The 13,061-nt window shown below is 37.1% G+C and overlaps 1 protein-coding gene across 1 annotated transcript; it reads left to right on the top strand.

Annotated features, from left to right (window-relative positions):
- Positions 1-515: 515 nt before the first annotated feature.
- Positions 516-6,581, top strand: LOC138325738 (uncharacterized). The gene is made up of 8 exons (XM_069271596.1): positions 516-603; positions 753-858; positions 1,753-1,921; positions 2,294-2,482; positions 2,817-3,058; positions 3,709-3,915; positions 4,628-4,874; positions 5,598-6,581. The coding sequence occupies exons 1-8, from the start codon at positions 586-588 to the stop codon at positions 5,752-5,754; spliced, it is 1,335 nt and encodes a 444-aa protein (XP_069127697.1). The 5' UTR covers positions 516-585; the 3' UTR covers positions 5,755-6,581.
- The last annotated feature ends 6,480 nt before the right edge of the window (positions 6,582-13,061 follow it).

Raw genomic sequence — 13,061 nt, 5'->3', positions numbered from 1 at the left:
TGTTTCAATACTTTGGAATTTATAAGCGCAGCCTAGCGGAGAGAATCGTCACTAAGTTAGGTAACTGACGCGCACAAACACAAATTAAATCAATAAAATACATTCACAAGCTTTATATAATAATTGGGAAAGTAATGTTTTTTGTGCAAATTAAGGTTCTGTTTTGTATGATTAAAAGGAAACATCGGATTCACCTGTTCATATTCTTCTTGTAATAGATTTTATGTCAATTAAGACTTATAAAGGGTAATATCGGTCACTTTTTTCATGATATCGCAAATAAATTAAAAACACTAAGACATTATTAAAATCATTGTTTCAGCAAACAATATTCTATTTACATATTTTTACATTCTTTATGTGCCATTGAAAGTGAACTGAAATATTAACTAAAAACAACAACTTTGCACCTCAAATACAGAAATTGAATGTAGGTGTAGTTGCGATATGTTAATATTAAAAAAACAGATAGTGATCACCTGTTGATTAGAACGGGTATGGGTCGTCTCAACTGTCCGAGATATGGTACATATGTACATGTTAACATGTGACTGATAAACAAATCCTTCAGACAAATGTCCTGAAATGTCAACAACTCCGCTGGTAAGTAAGTAACTATAAATGTAACACATTAGCCTTTCAAATCAGTAACATCACCCAATACGTTAGTACAAGTTGAGGTTTGAGTTCTGTTGTTACCTCTGGGTTTAGTGTATTCTCTATACTAACTTCTATGAGGTTTCTTCCATCAGATTCAAGGAGAAAGGGGATTGACGATCCCGTCTACCGCTGTTTTTATCGCAGGAGAAATCGCTGGGACTGGTATACTAGCTCTCCCTAGAGCTGTGGAAGACACAGGTAATACAAACATCATATGATAAATGTAATTTATTGTGTGTTAGTAACTTATTTAATTGCTACGCATAGCACTCTGTACTTTACTATATTCTTAGAATTCCTGTCTCATTATTGATTTTATACTTTTGTTCTGTATGACTTTGTCTCGATGATGGGGTACATTGCCTCAAAGAATCGGCAACAATAGTATTGTTCGACATTTTTCCTCAAGTACACAATATACTGTATTTATAAATGAAGTGAATATAGACACTTTAGTTAGCGCGTACGAGTAGATTAATCAATAAAATCACTGATAAACGATATACAAATAGCAAGTACTGTATCTATCACATACAGGACATTCAAACTATAAAAAATGCAAGTAAGTACGTTGCACTGCTTATATCTAGGTCATTATTAAACAAAATTATGTATTTATCTATCAAATTCTATCACATGTTTATGTAATATATGTGTATCATTTTGATAACAAAAACATTTCTACGAACTGAGAGTTGTCATTCTTTGAATTTATTTGTCTTGGTTTCCAACTCCCTTGTTTTGATGGGAGACCCACAATGTATCAGTGCCTGTCTCCGACGAAAACGTCTCTCCAGTATGAGAAAAATTCTTAAGATATCCAAAGATATTCCCAAAAATATTTTCACAAAGGAATAACATATGATACATAAACTAGTCAAACAACCACATATATCTCGAATATCATTAAATATCATACTATATTCATGAATAACTTGTATTAAAACATAGTACATATACAAAATGTATATGGTCAAAAAATAAAAAAGAAACACTGAGTTATTTTTATGTCAGCTTTACTTAGTATGTATGTTAAGTGCATAAATCGAAGGGAGGCAACTCTGGTAGATCAGAACGTTTTCTGTTGACTAGGATGGGTGGGGCTGATGCTGATCATTCTCTGTGCCATCCTCTCGGCATACACAGGGATCATCCTCGGGGAGGCTTGGACGATAGCAGCCGAGGTATTCGAGGATTGTAAGGGACATGTTCAAAACCCATACCAAATTCTTGGAGAGAAAACATACGGCAAGGCTGGCAGGTAAGTTTGATGTATCTTAATCCCCATACTGTTTTCCGTCTATTTGTTTCTATTGACCAAAACATCTTTAGTCTTCTAAATGTTTTTTTCAAGAAGTAATGTAACATGTTTATACTGTTTTTTTTGTGTGTTTAATTAAAGTTTTAACGCAGTTTTCGTGTTAACGTCTTATACTTTGGTTATGATTGAAGTTTTTTCTGTTTATGTTTATAATTGGTAGATACGTCAGCATAATAATTTCTATGAGAAAAAATATTCATAAAAGGGTAATAACAGGTAAAAGATTAAATTTTAAGAGTCAAATTGAATATATTTTTGATGTGATGGAAATATAACAATAATAAGAGTATACACTTACACCGTTTTTCCCAGGTATACAGTGTCAGTATGCCTTCATATCACCATGTTCGGTGGGGCAGTAGTGTTTCTCCTTCTGGCTGCCGAAAACATGGAGACTTTAGTGAAAGATTTAGGTCACGACATCTCCTTCTGTTTCTGGCTGTTAATAATAGCCGGAGTTTTGGTCCCATTTACCTGGTTTGGAACTCCAAAAGACTTCTGGTATTAATGTTTACATTTTTTTGCCGGTTGTGGTGTTTTAGCGATTTTCTCTCTATAAGGTTTTGTATTGCATATTCAGTATGCCGTTATAAAGTAACTATTGCGATGCGCGAATTGATTCTGCGGTTTAAAACCAAATTCAAGCTAAATATTGATTGCGCAAAAATTAGTAAATATATAATATGTAGTTGTTTTCGTTTTTGATAATTCTCCATGTTCTAAAATTCATGTACAGCAATAACACCCGAATTGTAAAAAATAAGCTACAAAGTAGAATTTTTTGTAGTACATTTTAAATAACATACATGTATCAGGTGTCAATGTCTTGGTTCAGGTTGATTGCTTATGGGGCGACAATAGCTACTGCATCCGCTGCGGTCATCATAGTGGTCAGTGTAGGTCTGGACGCCTCAAACCACACGTCCACAGAGCACGAAAAGGTCGAGTTCAAAAAGATTGCCTTAGCACTAGGGACAATAGTGTTTGCTCTAGGAGGACATCCTGCTTTCCCTACTTTTCAAATGGACATGAAGCGGCAAAAGGATTTCAAAAAGGCAGTTTGTTTCGGATTTATAAGTAAGTTATGTATCGAATTGTTTTACAACTGTAGTATTTAATGCTGCATCACTGACCATAATTAACACCTTAATGTTAACACAAGGGAAAGTTTAGAAAATGAAACGTTTGAATGCTAACTGTAATGTTATGTTCAAATTTCGGACAAATTCATTAAAGTTAAAAAGCCAAATGTCTTGATAATGCTTTTATTGTTTTCTATAATTCTTAATTATTCAAATGTCAGTTTCCCTGAAAAAGCAAGTATTTCTATATTTCTTAATTACGAATTATTCAAAGACCAGTTTCCCATAATCCACAGAATTATTAGGAAAAATTGAATCCGGGTGTTCATGACATGCTTCACCCTCGATATTACAGGGGTTACTATCACTGCCGTTATATCCACCCATGGACTAAATGGCTCTGTAACATTAGATGAGCAGGTAATTTGGTCGTGAATCAAATAACAGTACAGTGTATATTTTGAAACATGGCGTTTGTTTCTGTATGGACTTTTCAAAGGAAGTCTCTTCAGGCCTACAAATTGTCAGTTGTTTTATCCTGAACTGCCTATAAAGATTTGTAACGACATAGTCCCCGGGGTGTGTAGAACGAGTGATAGTAACCCCTTTAATATAAATGATGGATATGTTTTGAATATTTTACAGTCGTCAGCCTTCTCTACCTCCCGGTAACGACCGCTGGATATCTCGTCTACGGGAAGGATTTGGACGCCAATATCCTGACGAACCTTCCATCTGGAGGACTGGCTAATGCTGTCCTTTTACTAGTTACGATACACCTGTTGTTAGCCATTGTCATAGTAATCAGTCCAGTGATACAAGAAGTCGAAATGGTACTTCATGTACCCAGAGGTAAAGTAGTCGTGTTCATCATTCAAGAAGGATATACAAACAAAATTTATTTGATATCCCTATGAAATTAAAAAATAGTCGTATCAATGATTTTTTTTTGCAGAATACTTGATAAAATAAGATACGTTTAAACCTACTGATTTTCCAAGGGATTTTTTCCCGATCAATACCTAGCGTGGATGTCTCTATTGTGACGTCACATTTTCGGATTATTTTTTCCGTCATAGAAGTATGAAGAACAAAATCGGTCAATTAGTCGGATTTAGCATGAAAACAAAGACAATTTAATAATAAGCCTGCAGGGAGAATAGCCAATATGTACACGAAGTAGAAGTTCATCGAGCTTATATTTTCACCCATTAGTGTATTATTATAAACCGGTAGAAAAGTAATGCAGAAATCAAAACCAAAATCAATGTCTAGAGATCCTACATTGATGAAGTAGCTTAATTATATACAAAAAATCTTTATGATATCAAATCACAGTTGCTAGAAACATTTTCTTGCCGAAAATGAACTTTGATATTAGAAAAACCAACTTAATAATACTATGTAATTAAAATCGTTCAATATTAGTGGTTAAATGAAGTTTCTTCCTGCATAATCCGTAAATTTTTATTTAACAAATACTTACATTATGTTGAATTTTAACAAATGACAGAGACCAAAACTTTTTTGAGTATATCTTTTAATTATGATTGTATTTGTCTAGGATTTACATGGAAGAGATGCGTCACCAGATTGCTGGTCGTAGCCTGTGTATTGTTTGTTGCTGAGACCGTCCCTAAATTCAACTCTCTTTTGTCCTTGATTGGCGGATCTTCATTGACAATGCTAGATTTTGTGTGTCCGATTTTATTTCATATGAAAATGCATCGCCTGAAGGCGGAAGCCGATAAACCAGCAGTCGTAAATAAAAGCCTAGAGGCAGTCCAGGCATCGTGGGATGAGCCATCAGAGTAAGTACTATGTAGCCTATAGAATTATTATATAAACAAACAATTGCATCATTAATTGACTTAAAGTATCTGTTATCACATTTTATTTAAATAGATAGAATTGAAATGTCCAGTTTCGTAATTCAAAAATAATTAATGGATTTGACGTTATGGTCAAAAAATCATAGATAGTCAAACCCTGACGAAAGAATATTTTCGTAGTATTGTTCTGTCAATAAGTTTAGCTTAACCTTAGCTGTTCAGTTCATGGGCATCGTTTGTTCCAATTGCAGTATTTTGATGGTGATACTTAAACTTTTCTTGTAATATTTCTGCTGTACCTTTTTCTTGAACTATGTAAGAGCGCTCTCCTATATATGAAATTCCCTTATGCATGGTTTATAATTGACACGCTATGGTGATTCTAGATTTCTATATCCGTTATTGCCATATCAATGATCTCTAGCTTGCAATACCTACGTAAGTTAAGGCTACCAGGCATTTAAGTCTGGGAAATGATTTTAAATATTTTTCACAAGTATCTCTTGATAGCTTTAAAAGGCAACATTTTAGCAATTTTGTCAAACACATGACTGTCGCTTTGATTGGTTAATTAATGAAGTACTAGCTATACCAGCTCCAAGGATACGGTATGGTGCTATTTTTTTGGACAATATTATCATTTTTTTGTGAAAGTTATATTACGACATATTTATTCATACGTACATGATATTTCCATTGTAGCCAAATACCTCTGTGGAGAAAGGTCCTAAACTACGAAATCCTAATAATAGGTGTTCTGGCAGGTGTGGCTGCCTCGGTGTCCGCCATTATCAACATCGTCAGTCCAGATTCCTTCTCCATGCCCTGCTATGTCAATATCAGTAGGGCAGCCACATAACCGTCCAAAAGTAACAATGAGACATGGATATACCTTACCCACATTGTATAAAACAGACATAGTGTTCTCCTGAAAAGATTCCGTGATGACGAGGTGGTGATCAATATTGTCCGGTGATTAATCTACATCGCATCAGCTGAGACATCTGTTTTCTCTTGTCTCAGAAGATAAGCAGAAGCTAATCAATTAACAGTGGAACGTCTATTTTTTAAATCATCTTTTCAGATGACAAGATCCTAACAATACCCTAACAATACCCTCAAAGCAGGCTATTCAACATATTGATTGTACTGGAACAAGTAGTGACACAAGATTTAGAATTGGATAATTTTTGTAATTACTTTGATATTTGCATATTAGTTGCCTACAACGTATTACGCATCTGTCTTTGTATAACTGTGTGCATGTATATGAACATCAAGTACCTGGATAATGCTTCATCATCTTATTCTCCTATGTCAATACAAATTAATGGAAACATTCAAATCTATTTTTCCTCAGTAGCGTTTCCATCACACAATGCTATACACTTATTGTAAAAGATATCATTGAATTATTTATCGTTTGATTTCCCCAAATCTTCAGATTACTATTTTCTCTTCTGAATTGAGGGAGTACAGTACCTTCGATTGACATTATGATGAATATACATATGATTACAAATTGTGATATGTACCGGTATGTAATATTTCCCTAGCTTCTTAAAATTGCAACTTTATATTAAAAAGATAAAAGAATATTTATTTGAAAATAGTATTGTTAAATCTAAATATTTTGAGAATTTGTATGATGAAATGTTTATTTGAAATAATGGTATTTAACTATTATTGATGTTCATTTTTTATTTAACTATTTTTCTACCTATAACGCTAACACTCACAACAACCAAACTATGTACATTTGATTATTGAATTTTAAACTTACACTTACAAAGTAAACAATGGACGATTGCAGATTCAAAAAGAAAAATCGAAAACAAATGTTAAAAAATAAAAACAATAAAAACTAACATAAATAATACGCATGCAAAAATCCTATCACAAATAAGTATCGCGTGTATGTATAACATTTTACCTCGCATACTTTCATCTTGTGCATAGCAATGGCAACTTAAAACGCCCATGTACTGGTCACAGCTTCTGTTGTATTAGTATGACAGTCATGCGCATTCATCTCTGGAAATGTATCGACTGTATATGTTGGTGTACAAAATAAATGTAAAGTAGTGACGAAAATGAATATCAGTTGGTTGCCGGTGTAACGTGAAAAAATGCCCTGGCATAAGAAAATATCCGGGGTCAATATTCGAGGAAAAAATCCCTGGGACCATTGAAGAAATACTACTTTGGTGACATTAGAAAAATGATCCTCCTTATCATTTGTGTTCTTCGTCCCGTGGAAAAAGAAAGGAAAGATAAGATAAGAAAAAAATGGCCCATCTTAGAATAATACACTTATATTTAAAAACAACAAACATTATATGCTCTTTGTGTGATTTTTTTGAGAACTTAAACAACGGTCATTTTAAAACATTTTCTTTCAAATTTTATTACAGTGAAATCTGACCATACCGACCACATTTTTCGGAACTGACACACCTGTAGCACTACATGTAACTATGTATATTTACATATATTTACCCTGCTTCTACCGGAACTTGTCTACTTCCGAATCTAACTTTTCACAGTCTTTACCGACATGATATGATGTAAACAAAGGGAAACTCGTTTGAAAGAGAGGGTGAAAGGGGTGAGGGAGTGCAGGAAACGCAGCACCTTATTAAAAGTGATAAGCTCACAATAAATGAAGATTTCAGTTGACACAGTGGTAAAGAAAAAGTTTTTTTCCGGTTTCCCGGATCGTTTATCAATGGTCAGGTGTCAATCATTTCAGTTGCTTTAAGTTGGGTATGATGTCTACGTAGAATAATGAAACTTGGTAATTTCCTACCTAGGTCATTTTTTTACGTAACACCGGCTACTGACAGAGATTCAATAATACTCTAGATAATGCTGTCGGTACTACATGCATTGATTTTTTTTTATCAAAAATGTTATATGCAATATCAAAATTTGAAAATATCATATTTATAATCTATTCATGCAACACATGTCAGTCTTTGCATAAGATATAACAGACAAAATGAAGATCTAATGATGAACGTGCATATGATGTTGATAAAACAACGGGAACATATTCCGAAATGTCATCAAATAATTTGGTTAGTAATCGAAGAAAGATATAGCATTATTTTGCATAGAATATATTTAATACTTAAATGATATACCAACAAAAAGAGGTTTGAAAATAGTAACAAAACATATTTAACCTGTGATGCCATCGTAACGAGGATATATAAGGGCACCATAATTGAGATTTATTTAAAAGATGTTTAAGATAATAAGCAACTGCATATTTAAAAAGAATTGTTTACTTCGTCAGTGATGCAAATGATTTGTCCATCTATAACTCGCCGGTAAAGTAAGGGAAACCATATAGCTGTTTCGCTCTTCAAGGACTTGTCCGTTGGAACGCCAAATAGTTCGGCTAAGACCCCAGTAATGTAAAGAGCGTCAAATACTGTTTTATTCTTCGGGTATTTGTCGTTTATATTACGCACATCATATCAATGTGATGAGAGAAAAAAGCATAATATTGTGTATCATCTGCGCACAGTATATGCATATAATATTTTATCACATAATCCGACTGATATTCAATGACTTGGCCGTGTAATATGTTTGCACATGTCACCATAGTAATACAACCTGGAGCGATTCCCATTGTCTAAAATCAATTGTGACATTTTTTCTTAACGTAGGTGTAAAACTGACGTCAGGATTCGGGGGACTTGTGACAGAATGGCATGGATTTTCATAACAAATTCTGATGTTAATATTCTTCGAAATGAAGGTTGTTTTAGTTATGCGATAAAAAGTATTTTAAATGTGTATGCATTTTATATGCGATGTTACGAAACTCGAAACTTATTAGACCCGTTCCATAAATGAAATGAGCATGTATTTAAGATCTTTCAATATTACTTTTGATAACCTGACACAGATTCCACAGGAGAAGGGATTAAGTGCCCTGAACGCCGTTTTCTTTATTGTTGGAAACGTTGCAGGAACTGGCATACTCTCCCTTTCCAGGGCAGTAGAGGTCACAGGTAAAGATAGGGTCCAAAATCCCACACACAGGTAAGCATCAGGCAGAAATAACTCTGCTAGTCAGGGTAATGAAACATATCCACCATATCGGGGTCAAATAATACTGTATAAAATAAATAAAAAAATGTTTTATCTACGTGAAAATATATGTAGGAGCCACGGTGGCAAATTGGTTCAGATGTCCCGACATATTACCACGTGCCAACCACTTCTGGGTTAGTGAGCTTGAATATTATGTGGGGCAGATGCTAGGTACGGATCACTTCTCGGTGTGTTTTTTTCTCCGGATACTTCGTCTTCTTTCGACAACAAACTAGGAATATCCTTCAATGATACTGGCTATTAATAGAACATTGGACAAATTAAAACACAAGCAATAAAATGTATTTAATTGTCAGTAAAATGAAATCACTTTTTGCATGGTTGTCTTTTCCTCCAATATTGACTTAAGTAGCACAGATGATATCCCTCTATTGCATACGCTAAAGTTTTCATCTTATAAAAGTATCAGGACGAGTTTGGGGCGTTGGTTCTCTATATAAAGTTCCATCGTAGAAACTAATGCTTTGTTTTGTAATGGATTTCCGGGACAGATATATATGGCGGGATTTGAGATGGTAATCTGAGAGCCTGCTACATGTACTTAAATACGGAGAAGCCAGTACTTATAACATTGTGAAATCCTTATTCTATGAACAGCTGATACCAGTCTTGTCATTAGTCTAGTCTTTTAGAATGAGTGGATCTGATCCTGATTGTGGTGTTTCTTGTCCTCTCCGGGTACACTGCAGTCATACTGTGTCAGTCTAATCATTTTAGGATGAGTGGGTCTGATCCTGATTGTGGTGTTTCTTGTCCTCTCCGGGTACACTGCAGTCATACTGTGTCAGTTTAATCATTTTAGGATGAGTGGGTCTGATCCTGATTGTGGTGTTTCTTGTCCTCTCCGGGTACACTGCAGTCATACTGTGTCAGTCTAATCATTTTAGGATAAGTGGGTCTGATCCTGATTGTGGTGTTTCTGGTCCTCTCCGGGTACACTGCAGTCATACTGTGTCAGTCTAATCATTTTAGGATGGGTGGGTCTGATCCTGATTGTGGTGTTTCTTGTCCTCTCCGGGTACACTGCAGTCATACTGTGTCAATCTAATCATTTTAGGATGAGTGGGTCTGATCCTGATTGTGGTGTTTCTGGTCCTCTCCGGGTACACTGCAGTCATACTGTGTCAGTCTAATCATTTTAGGATGAGTGGGTCTGATCCTGATTGTGGTGTTTCTGGTCCTCTCCGGGTACACTGCAGTCATACTGTGTCAGTCTAATCATTTTAGGATGAGTGGGTCTGATCCTGATTGTGGTGTTTCTGGTCCTCTCCGGGTACACTGCAGTCATACTGTGTCAGTCTAATCATTTTAGGATGAGTGGGTCTGATCCTGATTGTGGTGTTTCTTGTCCTCTCCGGGTACACTGCAGTCATACTGTGTCAGTCTAATCATTTTAGGATGAGTGGGTCTGATCCTGATTGTGGTGTTTCTGGTCCTCTCCGGGTACACTGCAGTCATACTGTGTCAGTCTAATCATTTTAGGATGAGTGGGTCTGATCCTGATTGTGGTGTTTCTTGTCCTCTCCGGGTACACTGCAGTCATACTGTGTCAATCTAATCATTTTAGGATGAGTGGTCTGATCCTGATTGTGGTGTTTCTTGTCCTCTCCGGGTACACTGCAGTCATACTGTGTCAGTCTAATCATTTTAGGATGAGTGGGTCTGATCCTGATTGTGGTGTTTCTTGTCCTCTCCGGGTACACTGCAGTCATACTGTGTCAGTCTAATCATTTTAGGATGGGTGGGTCTGATCCTGATTGTAGTGTTTCTTGTCCTCTCCGGGTACACTGCAGTCATACTGTGTCAGTCTAATCATTTTAGGATGAGTGGGTCTGATCCTGATTGTGGTGTTTCTGGTCCTCTCCGGGTACACTGCAGTCATACTGTGTCAATCTAATCATTTTAGGATGGGTGGATCTGATCCTGATTGTGGTGTTTCTTGTCCTCTCCGGGTACACTGCAGTCATACTGTGTCAATCTAATCATTTTAGGATGAGTGGGTCTGATCCTGATTGTGGTGTTTCTGGTCCTCTCCTGGTACACTGCAGTCATACTGTGTCAGTCTAATCATTTTAGGATGAGTGGGTCTGATCCTGATTGTGGTGTTTCTGGTCCTCTCCTGGTACACTGCAGTCATACTGTGTCAGTCTAATCATTTTAGGATGAGTGGGTCTGATCCTGATTGTAGTGTTTCTGGTCCTCTCCGGGTACACTGAGGTCCTACTTTGTCAGTCTATCATTTTAGGATGAGTGGGTCTGATCTTGGTTGAGGTGTTTCTGGTCTCCCGAATACACTGCAGTCATACTTTGTCAGTCTAATCATTTTAGGATGAACGGGTCTGATCTTGATTGTGGTGTTTCTGGTTCCCTCCGGGTACACTGCAGTCATACTGTGTCAGTCTAATCATTTTAGGATGAGTGGGTCTGATCCTGATTGTAGTGTTTCTTGTCCTCCTCCGGGTACACTGCAGTCATACTGTGTCAGTCTAATCATTTTAGGATGAGTGGGTCTGATCTTGATTGTGGTGTTTCTGGTCCTCTCCGGGTACATTGCAGTCATACTGTGTCAGTCTAATCTTTTTAGGATGGGTGGGTCTGATCTTGATTGTGGTGTTTCTGGTCCTCTCCGGGTACACTGCAGTCATACTGTGTCAATCTAATCATTTTAGGATAAGTGGGTCTGATCCTGATTGTGGTGTTTCTGGTCCTCTCCGGGTACACTGCAGTCATACTGTGTCAGTCTAATCATTTTAGGATGGGTGGGTCTGATCCTGATTGTAGTGTTTCTGGTCCTCTCCGGGTACACTGCAGTCATACTGTGTCAGTCTAATCATTTTAGGATGGGTGGGTCTGATCTTGATTGAGGTGTTTCCGGTCCTCTCCGGGTACACTGCAGTCATACTGTGTCATTCTAATCATTTCAGGATGAGTGGGTCTGATCCTGATTGTGGTGTTTCTTGTCCTCTCCGGGTACACTGAGGTCCTACTTTGTCAGTCTAATCATTTCAGGATGAGTGGGTCTGATCCTGATTGTGGTGTTTCTGGTCCTCTCCGGGTACACTGCAGTCATACTGTGTCAGTCTAATCATTTTAGGATGAGTGGGTCTGATCCTGATTGTGGTGTTTCTTGTCCTCTCCGGGTACACTGCAGTCATACTGTGTCAGTCTAATCATTTTAGGATGGATGGGTCTGATCTTGATTGTGGTGTTTCTGGTCCTCTCCGGGTACACTGCAGTCATACTGTGTCAGTCTAATCATTTTAGGATGAGTGGGTCTGATCCTGATTGTGGTGTTTCTTGTCCTCTCCGGGTACACTGCAGTCATACTGTGTCAGTCTAATCATTTTAGGATGAGTGGGTCTGATCCTGATTGTGGTGTTTCTGATCCTCTCCGGGTACACTGCAGTCATACTGTGTCAATCTAATTATTTTAGGATGAGTGGGTCTGATCCTGATTGTGGTGTTTCTGATCCTCTCCGGGTACACTGCAGTCATACTGTGTCAATCTAATTATTTTAGGATAAGTGGGTCTGATCCTGATTGTGGTGTTTCTGATCCTCTCCGGGTACACTGAGGTCCTACTTTGTCAGTCTAATCATTTTCAGGATGAGTGGGTCTGATCCTGATTGTGGTGTTTCTGGTCCTCTCCGGGTACACTGCAGTCATACTGTGTCAGTCTAATCATTTTAGGATGGGTGGGTCTGATCCTGATTGTGGTGTTTCTGGTCCTCTCCGGGTACACTGCAGTCATACTGTGTCAGTCTAATCATTTCAGGATGAGTGGGTCTGATCCTGATTGTGGTGTTTCTTGTCCTCTCCGGGTACACTGAGGTCCTACTTTGTTAGTCTAATCATTTCAGGATGAGTGGGTCTGATCCTGATTGTGGTGTTACTGGTCCTCTCCGGGTACACTGCAGTCATACTGTGTCAGTCTAATCATTTCAGGATGAGTGGGTATGATCCTGATTGTGGTGTTTCTTGTCCTCTCCGGGTACACTGCAGTCATACTGTGTCAGTCTTATCATTTTAGGATGG

This window comes from Argopecten irradians, chromosome 1 (genome assembly GCF_041381155.1).
Source record: "Argopecten irradians isolate NY chromosome 1, Ai_NY, whole genome shotgun sequence".
NCBI classification, from domain to species: Eukaryota; Metazoa; Mollusca; class Bivalvia; order Pectinida; family Pectinidae; genus Argopecten; species Argopecten irradians.
Note: the sequence above shows the minus strand (reverse complement) of the source record. Positions and strands in the feature narration are given on the sequence as shown.